At 39.4% G+C, this 19,633-nt stretch overlaps 1 protein-coding gene across 2 annotated transcripts in view; it reads right to left on the bottom strand.

Moving 5' to 3' along the window:
* Positions 1-19,633, bottom strand: part of ino80 (INO80 complex ATPase subunit) — an 88,972-nt gene that overhangs the window by 64,093 nt on the left and 5,246 nt on the right. For both annotated transcript variants that reach the window (XM_062968160.1, XM_062968159.1), the window contains exons 2-6: positions 9,019-9,204; positions 7,130-7,299; positions 6,545-6,612; positions 4,981-5,142; positions 3,406-3,526 (exon numbers count right to left, since the gene is read on the bottom strand). In XM_062968160.1, the coding sequence (XP_062824230.1) occupies positions 3,406-3,526; positions 4,981-5,142; positions 6,545-6,612; positions 7,130-7,299; positions 9,019-9,161 (664 nt within the window). In that variant the 5' untranslated portion in view covers positions 9,162-9,204. The remainder of the gene's footprint in view (positions 1-3,405; positions 3,527-4,980; positions 5,143-6,544; positions 6,613-7,129; positions 7,300-9,018; positions 9,205-19,633) is intronic.

The raw sequence follows: 19,633 nt of genomic DNA, 5'->3' as shown, positions 1-19,633 counted from the left end.
TGAAACAAGGCTTAAAACGTGGAACAAGGTAACAAGGAACAAGAACAAGGTCCGTGGAAAAACTTGGTAAAATCCGTGATACAAGGCAATGTTTAGTCCTGGGAAACAAGCAAGGTCCGTAGGTAAACAAAGGCAGAAACAGGAGCGAAGGCTGGAAAGCAGGGCAAGGCTTGAGCAGGAGCGAGGCTTGAAACGGAGCGCGCTGTCCAGACACAACTCGCTCCGGAGGTTGACGAATTGACTCCGCGAAGTTACTTCGCGGGTAAATCACCTATATAGAGTCTAACTTTCCCGCCGAAGCAGTTCTCTGGGAACCAGAAACGAAAGCTAATCTTTGAGACCAGATGTTTGCCTCCTTAAGGATTCTCACGAAAAAGCAGACTTAATTGGCTGAATTCTTGGCTGCTATCCTCGCACTCCTGCGCGAAGCAGCTTCCAAACTTCTCTGTTGTTTACAAAACTCATGGCGGGAGAACACAGGAGAAGTGGGCTCCGGATTTGTTTGACATACTTCTGGGTCACAACTCTCTTGCAGGTGCAAGGTTCCCAGATCTGCCTGGGAAAGATCTGGCTGGGAAGATTCCAGTTCAGACTGGGAAGGTAAAAAACCCAAGTTTTCTTCATCATCAGGCATTACAGTGTCATAAGCAGGACTACAAGGCCCATGAGTCATCACAACGTCCCAGAAATACAAAACTTGACAACACAACACAAAAGCCTTTTCTCCCGGTTGTAACAACACAACTACACCACAAAACCACAATCCGGACCCTCAAAACTCACAACAACGCATCGTGACTATAACACAACAAAACGCCCCAGAAATACAAAATTTGACAACACAACACAAAAGCCTTGCCTCCCGGTTGTAACAACACAACCACAACACAAAACCACAATCCGGACCCACAAAACTCACAACAATACATCATGACTATAACAACACAACTAAACGCCCCAGAAATACGAAACTTGGCAACACAACACAAAAGCATTTCCTCCCGATTGTAACAACACAACCACACCACAAAACCACAATCCAGACCCACAAAACTCACAACAATGCATCGTGACTATAACAACACAACTAAACGCCCCAGAAATACAAAACTTGGCACACAACTAAACGACCCAGAAATACAAAACTTCGCAACACAACACAAAAGCCTTGCCTCTCAGTTGTAACAACACAACCACACCACAAAACCACAATCCAAACCCACAAAACTCACAACAACGCATTGTCACTATAACAAATACAACATTTGACAACACAACTCATCCACCTCCCCAATCCCTACATTCACACTTGGCCTCCAAAAAAACAATTACAATAATAACAATGACAACAACGACAACAATAAGAGTCAACACCATCACAGGCAAGAAACAGCCAGGCACCGAGGCTGAGAGGCCAGTCAGTACTACACTGGGCCTCCAAAAAACAATACAGTAGCATCTAACTTATCCAGCCTTCATAATCACTACAACAACAATAATAAACACCTACACAGGCAAAACAAAAAAAAGACTATTGTACCACAATAAAAATATAAACCGCACTCAGCAGAATCAGACATTACGATTAACAACAAACCAAAGACAACAGGGATCTCAAGCAATTATCAATCAACACAAAAATTGAAAAAAGTAACAGACTTCAAATACTACTACTAATGTGAGTATGAAGAAGGGTGGAGGTCACAGCATCAATACAACCTAATGTAGACTGACCAACACCACCAGACTAAGCCACAGCAACGCGTGGCCGGGCACAGCTAGTGTATTTATGTATTAATAAGACATCAAACTGTCATAGATTCAGCAAGACCCAGATCATTAGCTTGACTGTATGAGAATCTGTGGGAAAAAGCATCATACAAAGCATCTAATAAATAAAAACAAAAATTAAAAGATTAGGTATAAATGGCAGCTTTCCTTTCACAGAAAACGTATGTACATAGATTACAAAAACATTATCTACTTCTCCGTTGCAATGTTGGGTCTAGCAACCTTTCATTCCAGCTTCTTGGAAAACATCCTATGACCAATCAAGAGAAGACGTGATTTGTTTTTTAATAATGAATCCATAAACTTCATGTGAGAGATATTTCTGTAACATCTTAAAACGCTTCACATGCAGCAATTGTCTTATCTGTGTCTCAACTACACAGCCCTTCCCTAACCTCTTGTTTATAAATGTTTTTCGTAAGACTGAAAATGTCTTATGTCAGGCAATAACATTGCCCAGGGATAGGCTATCTACTGTTCACCAGAAGTGTTAACTATAATTCACATAAGCTACTACCAAAATAGTTGATAACAGTGGATATGGGAACTGTAGTTCAAAACATCTGGAGATCATTGAATTGATAAACCCAATCTAGAGGTTTATGGTTCAGAAATCTAGGTGCTTACAAATGAAATTTTATAAAATTTTACCATGCTCTATAACGCTGAAGCTCAATGTATACTATGGTCAATATTTGGATCTCACTTTTCCTCAAAGAGAATCCTAATTCAGAACAGAATACTAATTCAGAACAGAATGCACAGCAGCTGCTAACCACTGTCCTGCTTTACCCTTACAGCAAAACTAGAAAGGAATGTTTGGCTTAATTGCTTGACAGCGATAAAGTCATTTGAGAAGCTTTGGGGCAGAATACCCCCTCAAATCTTAGCCTGATTTTCCTAATAAAAACCCACACTACCGATTGAGGTTACAAGTCTTCAGATCTGACCTGCTTTGGTCTCTTCTGACAAGTACAGCAAAGGAGCAAATACTCTTTACTTATTTTCTTTCAAAATCTAGTATGCAGTCAAGTTGTGTTAAATCAACACACAGGACTGGGTTATTCAATAACATGTTATTCATTTATTTGTTTATTACTCATAAGTACATCTCCTTGTTGCCTCTGCTTGCTTGCAGAAGATTCACAAAGAAGTCTTTCCATGTAAATGACAGTCCACAGAGTCAACCACATTATGTCAAGGTGACTTATCCCCAGTGGGATCATTCAGCTATCACCATATCAAGTGCTAAAGATTATAATTTTATGACCAATGGAGCATATAACATCCTACACTAACAGAATCAGGCTACTGGATTTTAGTTTTCTTTTTTCATGTGAAGAACTCATTAAAAAATCCTTCAAATCATGGAAGAAGCCTTCAGTTCTTGAAAGGCACCTCTGGATCTGGTGTACAGGAGAATTTCTAAGAATTAAAGTCTATACAATCTTATATTAGATCCTATCTTTGGCATAAGATATCAGTGCAACTTTCTTTCAACAACTCAATTAAGTAAAAAATTACTATTCAATGCTGCTTCGGTCCTAAAGATTAAAAGCAAGCAGAAAATCCCAATAGTACAAAATCTCAAGAGAAAAAATTTGAAATACTTACTTTTTAATTTTTTTTCTTCTTTGAATTTCTTTTTCTTGGGCCCTACAAGATGTCTCTGTTGTTCATAGTAAGGATCATACGTGGAAAGCAACCCTGCACTGTAATACTGGTACTGCTGTAACTAAATAAGACATTGATTGATTTAATGTGGGATAACTCCGACCAGAAAATTCAAGATATCTTATAACAATGGAAATTCAAGACATATTTTATGGTTTAAGTAAGATTTCCCCAATTGAACCCAATAGGTTAAGTTCTGTCCTGAGAAACCAAAGGAACTCTAGGCTATTTTAGTGGGATCTTTTGGGAAAGAAACATAAGACTAAATACACAGAAGAAGAGATAAAAACTCTGAGTAAAGACAAAGATCCACCCAGAGGAAAGGTGTTCTTACCATACATCAAGGGAACCACTGACCGCATAGGCAAACTGATGAAGAAACACAACCTACAAACTATCTACAGACCCACAAAGAAAATCCAACAAATGCTACGGTCAGTGAAGGACAAGAGGGATCCTCTCACCTCTGCAGGAGTCTACCGTATACCATGCAGCTGTAGACAAGTCTACATAGGAACCACCAAACGCAGCGCCCAAACACAAATCAAAGAACATGAAAGGCACTACAGACTAACTCAACCAGAGAAATCAGCCATAGCAAAGCACCTGATGAACCAACCTGGACACAGTATATTATTTGAGAACACAGAAATGCTTGACCACTCCAACAACTATCATGTCTGACTACACTGAGAAGCCACTGAAATTCACAAGCATGTGGACAACTTCAACAGAAAGGAGAAAACCATGAAAATGAACAAAATCTGGCTATCAGTATTAAAAAACTCAAAAATCAGAACAGTAAATAAGAAGCAACACTCTGAGACATGGGAACTAGGGGCAGCTAACAAAGGATGTCCCCAGGCAGAAAGTAGTCAGTAGATGAAGCCATTCAATGCAAATTAGGGTGATTAACTGCAACATTCACGCTGGCCTCCAACTGACAAGAGTTCTTCCCTCACCCTGGACTTCCCACAGATATATATAAACCTTCCTTGCTGAGTTTCTCCATACCTCACAACCTGTGAGGATGCCTGCCATAGATGTGGGCGAAACGTCAGGAGAGAATACTTCTAGAACATGGCCATACAGCCCGGAAAACATACAACAACCCTGTGATCCCGGCCATGAAAGCCTTCGACAACAAACTCTGTTTTGTTGGTCAGTTAATAGTAATTGTTAGTAAAAAGAAGAATGTCAGAATTACAAGTACAATTACATTATGAAAATAAATGAGAAAATACAGTTCCACGCTTTCTTGATCTATATTGTGCTTCAGGAACAACAATCATGAGACAGACAGAAGAAAAGAAGAAAGGAGTACACCTGCTTCTTTTCAAGCAATGGAATCTGGAACAATGATATTGCCCTTGCTCTATAACAGAGGAAGAGCAGTGTGGAAAGCATGTTAATTGCACTGATGTAGATAGATTGGTGTCATATATACATGAATAGTGAAGTAAGTCAATCTCCTCTTCAGAATGGTTTGCCATGGACACATACGGTTGTATTTACCTCTTTGTCTTTGCTGTATTTACTTTGATGCAATTTTTTGTACTTGTGCAATCGCAGCATATTATGAAGTTCTTCCCTAGAAAGAGTAAACTCCTCTCCGTCTTCCACATCCTCATCAGTTGCTGACTCGCTGTCACTAGAGTCATCGCTCAAGAGAATGCTCTGCCAAGATCAAGTTAATTTTAGTAAGAGGGACCAAATTATCATAATAAAAAAATCCTCAAGATGTGCCTACTGGATTTTTTCTAAGGTGTAACTAAGGTTGGCAGGAGTAGCACTCTTTATTTGTACTAAACTACTTTAATACTTTCCAAGAACTTCTTCCCACTGACTCACCTACACTTGTATCTAACAAAGTACCCTAAATTTAAATAACAAGAATGAAAATCAAGACTATGCACCCTCCTTGTCTGCAAAGATTAGAAATTCCCATGCAAGAATTTTTCTCATATCAGATATGATATGATAAAATCATATTCCTTCTATCATTGTAGAGGAGGGGCAGTAAACGTGTAGTTCCCTAGATTTTGGTGACTCCAAATCCCATATTCTTTCACCATTTATTATGTTGGCTAAAGATGATGGCAACTACAGTTCATCTGGGGGACCATTGGTTCCCCAGCTATGTTTTAGAGTAGCTCAACACATGAATAACATGATAACATCACATCTTTTCAATACACAATCACGTGAAAGTAGTAAGATCAAATGGTGCACTAAACCATGATATAAGATGCACCCATGCTCTAGAATTGATGCAATTTCCCACCACTTTAACTGCCATGGTTCAGTTCTAATTGAATCATGCGAGTTGTACTTTGGTGAAGCACCAGCACTCTTTGGGAAGAAGACTAAAGACTTTGTAAAATTTCAATTCTCAGGATTCCATAACCTTAAGCACTGGCAGTTAAAGTGGCACCGAACTACATTAATTCTGCAGTACAGATGCATTCTTAAGAGTAATATATATAAACATAGGTTCTTCTGATGCTTGTGGACTTCTTCCTCCCCACGCATCTTCCTTCACACACATGGTAGGAAGAATATGGAATCTATATCTTCATTTCTCTTGAAATGTAGCCTCTTCTGTTGTACAGCTTACTGGACTGTGATTTATCACTAGCTACAGTCAATTTCAAAAAGGTCACTTAAAATCATGGATTATAAATCTGACTTGTTAGAAATAACCACAATTAGTGAATCTGCGATATCTCTGAGATAAAACTCAGACAGAAAAAGGTGGCTCTAATTGTACCCATTATTAGCTTTGGGTCCTGATTTGAGTTTTGCTTTATGTCAGTTCCTCTTCATAACTAAGAAATACATTCCCCATTCCAGATTTTATGTGACGTGGGCACATGATTAGTATTAATGAAAACATGAAAGCCTATAAGAAGATTGGTGAGTTCTCCATCATTCTAAAAAGTAAAATATTCTCAGAGGTGTTTTGCTAGAATCTTCAGTGTTTTCAAAATGCATCTATATTTCTATAAATAAAACTGAAATAATGCAACAGAACCACAACAAAGAACATATCTGGATTTCAGAGTAATAAAAACCTTACCTTTAGCCATTTTCTGCTTTTCTTCAACTTGGAAAAGTTATAAAGACTCCCCTTTTCTGTTTTTGGCTCTGTATAAAGAATACACAGTGAGAAAACACTTAAATTATGCACACAAATCAATTTAGAGATATTTCACCACTCTACATACAAAAATCTATCCACTGATAACAAAAAATTACCAGCTCACAAGTGCCTGCATGTAGAGTGTCCGAACTGCATATCTAGCATACTATTAACAAAGCAGGAAGGCATCTTTTAATGTATAAGAAGGTGGGATTTTTATTAAGCATGTTTTATTTATCTTCTAGACTCCTGTATGTCTTCAATTAATTTTAAAATGTATTATGAAACCATTTTAATTGGTTTTCACAATTGTTTTGTAAATGTTTTAAATGTGCTGTTTTGGGAAGTCACCTTGTTTCTCATTTTGAGAGAAAAATAGCATATAAATAAATTAAACAAAAACAAAACAAAAAACAAAATATAAATTGTTTGATAGTTCAAATACACATACAGTTATCTTCAAGGCTGGATAACTTTACTATTGTCAAATGCAAACTAACGCTCACTCTGAAACACACTTACCAGACTGTAATACTCCATTTAGAGAATGTGTGTTTAATATTCCAGAACTTCCTCCTGCTCCAGAACTTTCCCCAAGCAGGGAGCTTGAAGGCTCTTCTTTAACTTGCATCAAGGAACCCCCAGGCTGAGGAAGCAGAGGATTGTCATCCAATCCATCTTCACTTTCATCACTACGATATAGTTAAAAATATATAATTGCAGCAGCAGAAGAGGAATAAATAGAAACCAACAACCAGACACTCTCAGGAGTGTTACCTTTATAATTAAATATTTTTAAAAAATTTTTTAAAGTATAATTCAACAAATATATAAAAGACTGATGGTTTCTAGGGATTGTACTGGATAATCTGATGCAGCAAAAACAACAGTCTTTTAGCACCTTAAAACTTACTACATGTTAATACCCTATATATTAATGTATAAGTTTAGAGGTTTTAGTTGAAAAATCTACCCAAAAAAACCAAGTCAACATATACAGGCAGTCTCTGAGTTACAAACATCTAACTTGTAAACAACTCATAGTTAAGAACAGGAGTGAGACAACAGGAAGTGAGTGAAATCTACCCCTAGGAAGGGAAATCCATTCCGGTAAGAGTTATCATGGGGAACAAGTGTCTCCACAGGAGCTTTATCACCAATCCTTGTTTCCACAATGAGTCAAATTTTTCAAAATCCAAAAGTACGGAGATACTGGGATGAAGTTCTATCACGGATAACCCAAACAGTGGGAAAAACAATACATTTCAGGGGAGCTCAATTAATCAGTTTTGTATTCAAAAGTGAGAATAAGCATCTGGTAAATAATAATATTATCCTGTTTATGTTATGCACCATAAGACCCGAAATTGTGAAAATCTGGAAAAAGTTAAGAGAATTTTACAATAAAGAATTGGTTAAATAGAATATGGGCGATAGCTCTATTTAAAAAGTTAACCAATAAATTAAGATTAACAAAAGGATGATTGAAAAAACATCTATTTGATAGAACCTGGAAACCATTGATGTGCAAAAGCAATGGAACATTTTAACCATCAAATGTCCAAGAAAGACTGTGGTTGAGCAATTAATAAACACATTATAATGATTATATGTACAGAATAAAATGGGAATAATGTAGAAGTAATAGAATTGACAGTGTTGTATTTTTATAAAATATGTAAGTAATGGGAGGGTTGAAAGGGTATATATCTGGGAATAGATGACATGATAAAATAATTGTATTATGTTTTAAATATTATTAAAAATAACAAGTGGCAAAAACTAGAGCACTATCTCTAAACTTCAGCTAGTGGAACAGCAACATCAGGAAAGAGCACTCCCCATTTCCAACTGAAGATTCCCCATGCACCCTAGAGGTTTCTTCAAATTGAAGAAACCTTCCATAGTTAGCTTTTAAATTGCAAGGATTGCAGGGAAAACGAAAGAAGGAAAATCAGTGTCACTCTACCACTGTATTAGGCTTTGATTTGTGTATTATTCAAAAATCTTATTGTTTATAAAGGCCAAAGGAGACATGACACCAATAGATGAATACGTCTTCCATGAATTTTAAATGCATTAACCGTAGCAACAATGAGTCCATATGAACCTTCCACCTCACTAAGGTTGATTAAAAGTGAAGCTGTTACTTGACTCATTCATCTGCAGTCAACCAGTAAACTATTGCATGTTATTCCCAGTGATCTCTAAGTTTTTAGGAATATGTTTTCACAAGATGGCTGAGCTACAAATTGAAGGTTGAGAAGGAAAAAAAACATGCTCCAGGAACATTATTTCTTTTATGAAAATAGTATCTAAATCTAAATCAGGTTTTTGGCATCTCACAGAACTAACATGAAAGCAACAAAATGTCAGCATTCTTAAGTCAAAATAAAGAAAGGCATTGATACCTGGATACATTCCTGTTGAAGATGGCAGAAGTCTGTCGTAAAAAATTATCCAATCGAAGAGCTTTCTCCAGATATTGCAGATAGAGGGGCGTTGCCAGCTCTGTGCAGTTGCCATCCTCTCCTGAGCCCAGCTCTGAGGCCATAGAACAAACCTCTCCTCATGCAAAGATGCCTCCTAATGCACAGCTGTTTCAAAAAAAAGAAAGGAAAAGAATGCAATAATGGCATTCATTTTAAAGTATAGGCAGTCCCTGAATTACAAACGACTCACAGTTAAAAGCAGGGATGAAACAACAGGAAGTGAGAGAAATCTATTCCTCGGAAGGGCAATTCACTCCTAAATGAGTTACTATGGGGAAAAAGTGTGTCCACTGAAGCTTTATCACTAATCTTTGTTTCCACAACAAGACAATTTTTTCAAAATCTAATAATCATGGGGACAGAAAATGAGCTGAAATCGTCTGAACAGGGGCACAGAGAGCAAAGCAAACACCACAGTGGTGTTAACCCTTCCCTATGCTACTCAAACTGACTGGCAGTGCATGGGGTGCAGACCCACAAGTAATAAGAACATCAGCCCTGGCCTTGTCTTTCTTAACTGCTGAGTACGCCTGTCCTGTCTGGCACAAGTCTGCACATGCGAAGCAGGTGGACATAGCACTGAACGAAACATGCAGAATCATCACAGGATGCCTTAAACCTACACTTGTTGATAAACTCTACAAGTTAGCTGGCATTGCCCCTCCTGACATGCGACGGGAAGTTGCTGCTAACTACGAGAGAAATAAGGTCGAACACTGTGAAAGCCACCCACTGCATGACTATCGGTCTCCTCCCACCAGACTCAAATCAAGGAAGGGTTTCATGAGAACCACCACTCCTCTTGATGTTCCTCCAGCAGCAGCAAGGGTGTCCCTCTGGGCAGCTAAACCTGGCAATTCTAACTGGATGGCCCCCCATGAGGGTCCTCCTCCAGGGACAAACCAAGAATGGGCAACTTGGAAGTCCCTGAACAGACTCAGAAGTGGAGTGGGCAGGTCTAAAGACAACTTGGCAAGGTGGCACTACCTGGAGGAATCCTCCACCTTGTGTGACTGTGGAGCAGAACAAACAACTCCGCATATGTATGCTTGCCCACAATGTCCTGCCTCATGCACGGAGGAGGAGTTGCTTAAAGCTATGGACAATGCGGTTGCTGTTGCCCGCTTTTGGTCTAAAACTATTTAGGTGCTTGTGATTTCCTTTTTGTTCCCCATCATTTTTAAAATGTATTTTGTTATGCAATGCTTTTGACACGAAATAAATAAATGGTACTCAAAGCTAAAAATTATATATTTTTGGCTGGAGTTACACTCAAAAATGTACTTGTTCCGGCTTATATACAAATTCAACTTAAGAACAAACCTACAGAACCTATCTTGTTCGTAACTTGAGGACTGCCTGTATTAAATCAGTCTACTCCAACTGTGGTTTTTGGGCGGGGAAACAGTTGGGTCATATCTCACATAAGGTAGGCTTAGGCCGTTAGATGGTCATTCCAGAACAGTGCTCTCAATCTCCCCACATATTCTCCTTCTGTGAATCTACCCTACCTTTCCTCAAGATTCACCCTTAACATGGCACTAAAGTCAGTCTTTGGAAACAGCTTCTATTGTTTATACTGATGAAAGGAAGAAAAGCAAAATGCATCATCATCATCATCATCATCATCATCATCATCATCATCACGAGTATATTTATTTATACCCTGCTTTATCTCCCCAAAGGGGAATCAAAGCAGCTTGGCATAAAAGAATTGGTACATGGGAGAAGTATTGCAGAGAGTGTGCATGTAATCAGGGTGTTATGGTTGAGCCTTCGGGCTACGGTAATAGAAGAAGGGGTCATAAGACTCCTCGAGAGTCAGACTCTTTCGAGGAGCGTGAAAGAAAACGGCTCCGGGATTTGTTTACAGACCCGACAGATGAGGACTCATTTGAGGGTTTTTCTGAGGGTTTGGAGGAAGAGATGGCCAGCTCGGAGGAGGACGACATGGAATGGACTCGTGTGAGGGAGGATTTGGGTGTTGGGGAAACAGGCAATGAAAGCATGGGAGGTGATTGGCGGGTTGCAGGATCAGACCCATGGACTGGCTGGAGGGATGGAGCAGGATCCACAGCTGGGGATGCTGTGGGGCGTAGTCAAAGGTGCTTAAGCTCTGATGAGGATGATGATGTTGGGGCACCTGGAATTGGGATGGCAGCTGACAGCGATGATGAGCTTGAACTGGGATAAATTGGGGTTTGGGACCAATGTCTAATTGCGTTGGGCAAGGTAATCTGGACGGACGCTTGGGCTTTTGTTGGGGAACTTCCTGAAGACGGGTGTGATTCGTTACTGGATACGTAAGTTTACCAAGGACACTGGGCATCGACGGCGGGAGGAACTGTGCGGGGTTTTTCTCTGTGCAACTTGTGTTTAATCTCGATAGCTTGGACCTCCGTCGTCTTTTTGACGGGCAATATCTACTCGCACTGGATTGACGCTGGACTGACTGACTTCGATTCCGGATTATCCCTTCTGCTGGCTATCGGTGAGACCTTTGGATTTCTAGACGACTACGCTTGGCTATTGACCTCTGGACCGGATTGGGACCCTGCTGACTGCCGTTACCCTGACTGCTGTGCCTGGACCTGGATATCGTTGGCCGCTGAACCTTAAACTACGACCACGCTTTTCGTTCGCTGCAGGAAGGAATAAACAAGCCTGGTTTATTCTCCTGCTGTTTCTGAGTAGCAGAGAGGAATCTGCTACCAGTCTGTTGTTTACATTCTGAATCCTGTTGATCCTCTTTTTGTTTGCATTGTTTGCCAGGCTGAAGTAAGCACTTTTGATTTAATCCGGATTATACTTCTGTTTAACCCGGTTTATCCCTTTGAACCGTTTAAGCTCAAACTGAGCTGTTTTTTGTTACTTATCACACTGAAGTCAAGTGTTTGCCCTGTTCTTTGTTTCCTACGGGCGTTTTTAGTTCTGTAACCTCAATAAACTGAGTTTTGTTTTACTCGCTGGCGTTCTGTCTGTGACACAGGGTGTGTTAATCTATACCTCATCGTTGTCTGTTGTTCTGTTGTGTATCTAGGTACAAAAATATGAGATGCAATATCCTAAAACAATTATTAATCCACTTCAGTGTGCATTTTATACAGCGGTGTAGAAAGGGCCTCATATAATCCAGTTCTAAGCAGATAATATAAGATTATAAATATACAGTAGAGTCTCATTTATCCAACATAAACACCCCAGCAGAATGCTGGAGAAGCGAATATGTTGAATAAGAAGGGATTAAGGAAAAGTCTATTAAACGTCAAATTATGTTATGATTTTACAAATTAAGCACCAAAACATCATGTTATACAACAAGTTTGACAGAAAAAGTAGTTCACTGCACGGTGATGCTATGTAGTAATTACTCCATTTACGAATTTAGCACCAAAACATCACAATGTATTGAAAACATTGACTACAAAAACACTGACTACTAAAAGGCTGACTGTATTGGATAATCCAGAACATTGGATAAGCGAATGTTGGATAAGTGAGACTCTCCTGAAATATGAAATAATTACTGTGGTATAATAATACAGAACAATATAATCTCTAAAACCAGGACAGTAAATAAAGAGCAACACTCTGAAAGCAGGGAAATTGGGAATTCCAGAAAGGAAACAATCAGGGCCAACTAACACTTCCCAACAAAGGATTCTCCCAGGCAGGACGCAAACAGGCTTTGAAGCTGCAAGGCCATTAAATGCTAATCAAGGTGGCTAATTGCAGCATTCATACCTGCCACACTGAGACTATTAATTGCTATTCAACCTGGCCAACCAAAGATTCCGCAAGGTAGAAAGCGGCCAGGCTTGCAAGCAGCAAGGCTATTCAGTACTATTCAACCTGGCCAACCAAGATTCCTTCAAAATAGAAAACCCCCAAGCTCTGAAGCCACAAGCTACTCTGTCCCATACAACCAGGCCTAGAATGGATGCCCTCGGTAGAAAGCGGTCAGGCTTTTAAGCTGCAAGACTATTCAGTGCAGTTCAAGCTGGCCAAACAAGGATTCCCCTACTAAGGAAGTAGCCAGGCTTCAAAGCGGCTTTTTGATTGAGGGTGCTACTCCAGCTACTCCTGAAAATGGCCAGGCTTTGAGGCTGCAAGACTATTCACTGCTATCCCACCTGGCCAACAAATGATTCCCATAAGCCACAGCAACGTGTGGCCGGGCAAAGCTAGTATAATACATTTGGTTGAGATGGGTTTGTAGACACTGAGCTCACAGGGAAAGTAATAAGCTCTTAACATCAGTCATTTAGAACATTGCTGATAATACCTTATAAATTCATAGCACTGGGTGTGCAAATTAAATCATATGCTGTGTTAATAATATGTTAACTTGATTCAAACATCTTGCAATTGATTGGAACTTCCTAATATAAAGGAATTGTCAAATGACAGGTTTCCAGGTCTTCGAGTATAACTCCCAGGTTTCCTCACCATTGGCTATGTTGACTAACGTTGATAGTGGATGCAGTTTATTTATTTAATTTATATACCGCTCTTCTCCCCAAGGGGGGCCCAGAGCGGTCTTACATAATGGCAGAATTAAATGCCATGTATAATACAACATTTAGTAAAACCAAACATAAAACAAAATTAAAAGCCGGTATCCAAATCAAATTAAAACAATTAAAACCATGTGACCATTACAACAGAGGCAGTTTTGAGTCAAAGACAGAGCCAGTCCGTGTTCGACTTAGTATTAATTCACAGAATCCATCAGGTCATATCAGCTCATATCTTAGGATGGGCCAAAAGCTTAGTCCCATAGACAGGTCTTCAGCTGCTTCCTAAAATACATGAGTGAGGGGGCTTCCCTAATCTCCCTTAGCAAAGAGTTCCACAGCTGCGGAGCCACCACCGAAAAAGCCCTGTCTCTCGTCCCCGCCAACCGCACCTGTGACGGCGGTGGGATCGAGAGCAGGGCCTCACTCGAAATCTTAATCTGCAGGACAGCCCATAAGGAGGAATACGTTTTGAGTGGTAAGTTGGACCAGAGCTGTTTAAGGTTTTGTAGGCCAAAGCTAGCACTTTGAAATGTAGCATCAATTGTAAGGCCAAACTTTGCCTATCCCATCCTAATGTACAACAGTGTGCCTTAAAGACTGTTACTGGAAACTGGTACTCTCTAACTGGTGTTTGAACACTGCCGATCTGATTCTAGAAGATTTATGTCCATCCAATCTTTCACACACTAACTGACCTGACAACATACATTACAATGGAAGAGAGACATGTACATGAATATCTGATGTTGTGTGTTATTCTCCAATTGTGTTCCAAGAGAAGATATGGAGATAAGGTTAGCATCTGCGTTTCCAATAGAATCAGCTCCTGTGTTTGAATCATTGTGGTGTGGCCTATTGAGTTGAGAAACAGAATCCTTAAGAAAGTACACCTCTCAAAGTCTATGAGACACAGAATCTGCCTCACCATGGACTGTAACACAGTGATGATATATCTGAATGTCTTTAGCAAGGAGCTACAGGCCACTAGGGCTGGACATATAGTAAATTATTCCTTAGTATTTACTGACTTTGTCAACTGGTGGTTTTTATGTCTCGTCTCTTTGTTTGGTAGACACTGTAATTTGAGAAATGCTTGATATAAATTTCCAAGTTTTAAATTTTTGAAGGAAAACAAGTCAATACTTTTTTGGAGTGTTGTGTAGTTTCCAGGCTGTATAGTCGTGTTCTAGCTACTAGAACACGGCCATACAGCCTGGAAACCACACAACACTTCAGTTATTCCGGCCATAAAAGCCTTCAATAATACAGTACTTTTTTGTTATAGTGTTACTTGTAGTTTACTGGTAACAAGTTCAAATCTTTTTTGTTTCTTTTTATAACTGCATTCAATGTCCTTACATTGGCAGGACAAACAGGTCAATCTGCCTCTTCTTGTCAAAGGCACCCTGACATTTCCCACCACCACTGGCTCAACTGGCAAGATCCTGGCTCAATAGAAGATCTTTTCCATTCTTCTTTGCAAATTTGTATTTTGAAGAAGCAGGAAGAAGTAAAAAGGACTGAATATATAATGAACTATTCATGAACATCCTCAGTGATTTTGCTACTTTCTCAGCATAGATAATATAGCAGTATTTCAAATGTAACACATATGCTGCCATGGTGGTGATGCCATTCCCCTACACTGTTCTACCCACATACTAAAATGTTGTAAACCAAATCATACTGATTGCAGAAGCTGTAATGCTGAGAAAGGTCTGGCAAAAGAGAAAGACACCCACAGAGTGAGAATACATGTTACATTTCCATGGTGCTACGATGGCACAGCACCATTTTATAACCCACTTTATCCTTTCCCATCCCACTCTGAAAACTGTTAGCATTATCTGCCAGGATACATAGTGAACTGAGCTGGAGATAAATTTCATTTCTTTGTAACTTAATACACTGGAATTTGGATCATATTTATTGCATACTTGGAGCAGTTTATGTGAATTGGATAATGGTAATGGTGAACCATTTAGTGGGGAGGCTTGCAAAGGAGAGAGGCACCCACATGCTCTCATCACAACATACATAATCAGAAATATCACCAAAGTGATATGTCAAAGCTACAGAAAACAAATATCAGGGTTTTTTTATCATGCCAAGAATAAAATTGACTTCAAGAAATGGGGCTCTATAAATTGAGATAAGAAATGTGTTGTTTTGCCTACCAGAAGAGATAGTGGTGTTCCATGTATGATCAACATTCTAAGCATGATAAACCCCTTGTTTGGTTTCACCATCTGTCCAACAAATCTGAGCAGTCGCATTTGTATCGTAAGGCTTCGTTGCAGACAATGGATTCTGTGGTGTATTGCAAGGCTACAGACAATAACAGTCCAGGAGCACTGGGACATAAACCCTAGGCAAGGATCACACAATTCAAACAATAAAGCTATAACACCCTGCTTGGGCACTGCAATTTCAAGCTATGGTATATTGCAAACTATTTATTTAAAACATTATAAAAATCAAACTTGAAATACCATTAATACCAAACAAGAAAGAGCCACAAAGCCAGATGTATGAAGCTGCATTGGTGTGTGCCAGAAAGCACAAAATTACATAAAGCATCAGATCCCATCTGATCTTGGAAGCTAAGCAGGATTAGACCTGGTTAATACTAGAAGAGGAGATCATCAAGAAATCCCAGGTGGTTTCAGAGGAAGGAACTGGCACAACTGCCTTTAAGTATTCCTTGCCTAAGGAAACACTATGAAATTCATGGAGTTGCCATAAATTGACTGGCGACTTGCACATATCATGCATGCATGCATACTTTCTTCCACACCACCACCAATCAGGCACTGAATAGGAATTTCTTGAAGCAGTTCAGATCAATACTAACTAAACAGAAAGAAAGCTGCAACTCACACATTTTCCTTTAAAAAGGAAATGGCCAATAAAATGTGTTTAATTTCCTCATAATTTTTCCATTGCCCATGTGATTTTTCTCATTACTTGTCTGAACCTTTGCTACCTCCTCACATAACAATGTCCACTAGCTACTGTGTCCAACTTATTTTTGAAAGCCATGCTCTTCAGCAGCACTAATACAACAGGAATGAAATAGCCCCTTCACAGGGCCTGCCTGGGTGTCTACATTCTGAGGGCAGTTGTCAAAAAGCCCTTTGCAAAGGAACAGTAGAAAGTCCTCTGAGGTTAGTATTAATGTCTCTCTCAAAGGAATGTCATTACAGTGGTAGTTGTGATTTCTGTAGCCACAAAAACTCAGCAAAAAGCAGAAACGGGTAGAAAAGAATTTTTAAAAAGCAGTAACAGAAATGACAAGAAAGAAAATTAAAGGAAAATTACCATGACCGATACACTGTGAAAGCTGGAGTTGGTTATGTCTGGGGCCACACTGAAAGGATCAGGGGGAGGAGGGTCTCTTGTAGCCCCACGTGTCACATTTCTTACATAGGTGGTGACAACCTTTCAACTGCTTGCTCGTCTACCTCTAATGAGCACTTAAACAAAAATATTATCATTACAGCACTGACCACTGACAATTATTATTACTGCTCCGCATTCTTTTTGGCTCTCAATCAGGAATAGACAAATGGACGTTCTTCACTATAAACAAATTGTATACCATGATCAGTAGCAAACACTAGTGATTCCAAATGGCCAGCTTCTTTTTATTATAGTATAACTCCTATATGTCAAAAACTAAGTGACAATGCAAGCATGAAGGTAAATGAAGCAGCTGATCTACTGTCTGCCAGATAAAAATTGGTACTGTGAACTTGCAGAATGGCCAAAAATTCCAGCCAGACAAATTTGCCCCTTAGACATGTTGAATGGACTGGTTTACAGCAGGATTGAGGAGTGTATAGCTCTCCAGATGTCATTACACTTTAGCTCCCAACAGCCCTCCCTCAGTCCTGGTTTATGCATCTGGATGTGAGGAGATTATAAAGGCCCTGTTGGACAACCCCCCCCCCCAAAGGTTTCATAAGGGAACTGCTCTAAGAACTGGGTTCTAGTAGCCTCCTTCCTCTTTCTGAGATGATTGCATAGTCAGGGAAAAGTCACTGGCCTTTGGCAGTCAGTTCAACATTTTCCAGGGCAGAATGTGAACTGCCACCTTCTTGACCTACTGGGAACTCAGAATGTGTTCCCCGCGAGTTTTCTGTAGCTTCCATTACTGCATATTCTAATATGTTCCCTTTTCCTTGCCAAAATTGATTCTTCTTCGGGTAGGCAATATTTTCCCAGTGAACTTGAACACTTTTCCTAGGAAACACACCTTTTGGGTACTCACTTTCTCCTACATGACTTACAGACCTGACTGCATATTATTAAACGTGTGCTCTATACTTCATTCCCTGTGTGATTCTGTGCACCAGCTTGTATCTGTTAGTAATACAATAACATTGAGACCCTCATCTGTAGGAAATGCTAAGTAGCAAGGATTCTGGTGACAATAGCCACATTTGTATGGACCACAAAACGGTAGCATATGAATGAAGACAATACAATGTCTTTGGGATTGATGGAGTGTATACTCTATGTCTGTGAGGTAGATGGAACAAAGGATGTGTCCCATTATTGTTCTGACTGGATTGGTTTCTACCATTCCTTCTGACAACGCAGGCAACACTAACAATACCATTTTTGGTTCTTGTCTATCATGTTTCCATGAACAGGAATGAACCTGAAACAGACAACAACCCAAAACATTGCAAATCTAACAATGAATCTTTTTCAGTACATTTCTAGATGAAATTGCAACTGAATTCAGATTGGTATATATAAGAAAGTATAGCATATTTAAGTTACCACAAATGCTATTCCTATTTTGGGTAATTTCTATTATGCAAAGTAAACTTCTTTGCTACATTGTAGAAAGTTAAATAAATAATAATATTAAGTGGCAGACTCATTCACAACACTTTTGTTCTAATATATGGAATGCAGTTTCTTGTCCAACTTGATTGGATTGTTTGTTTCAATCCTCAAGGAAAACACAGTTGGGTTTTACTCATTTTACAAATATAGTACAATGCTGCAAAAATTAGGTGTACAAGCTTACTAAGCCGAAGTAAATAAAAAGGTTTAAGCCTGCTGACAGAAGGACACCAGGGATGCCAGAATGGCCCCCTCCCTGCTGTCCTTCTGGCGGCAAACTAAAACCTTTTTATTCAAAAACGTTTTTAAAGAAGGTGTTTTTAAACATCAGTTCAGGGGGTGCTGTGGTTTTTTTTTTTTACTTTGAATATGTTTTAATGGTTTTTAACTGGGATTTTTTAAAAAATACTGTTTAAAAACATCCTGTTTTAATGTTTGAGTATTTGTATATTTAAACTATATGCTGAAGGTTTTATGTTAAGCCACTTTGAGTCTTCTGCAGGAGAGATAAAGCGGGGTATAAATCTAATAATAATAATCAATTGCGTTAAAAAACAAAGTGTGGATTTTTGATGTTGCAATCCCAGGTGACAGCAGGATTGAGGAGAAACTGGAAAAGCTGACAAGATATGTGGATTTAAAGATAAAATTACAAAGACTCTGGCACAAGACAGTCAAGGTGGCCCCTGTGGTGATCGGCACACTGGGTACAGTGCCTAAATACCTCGACCTGCACTTAAACACAATCGACGCTGACAAAATTACCACCTGCCAGCTGCAGAAGGCCACCTTACTGGGATCTGCTCACATTATTCGCTGATACATCACACAGTCCTAGACACTTGGGAAGGGTCCGACGTGTGATCCAATACAACAGCCAGCAGAGTGTCTGCTGTGGACTCATCTTGTTGTGTTTCAAATAATAATAATAATAATAATAATAATAATAATAATAATAATAATAATAATATCCAGTGTTGCATGGTGGTCAGACTGTTGGACTACGACTCTGGGAGACCAAGGTTCAGCTCCCTTTTATTCAGCACTGGAAACTCCCTAGGTGACCTTCGGAAAGTCACATCCTCTCAGACGTGAAGGAAGGGAATGCCAAACCTCTTCTGAATAATTCTTGCCAAGATAATCTGAAGACAGTC

Source organism: Anolis carolinensis, chromosome 1, assembly GCF_035594765.1.
Source record: "Anolis carolinensis isolate JA03-04 chromosome 1, rAnoCar3.1.pri, whole genome shotgun sequence".
Lineage (NCBI taxonomy): Eukaryota > Metazoa > Chordata > Lepidosauria > Squamata > Dactyloidae > Anolis > Anolis carolinensis.
Note: the sequence above shows the minus strand (reverse complement) of the source record. Positions and strands in the feature narration are given on the sequence as shown.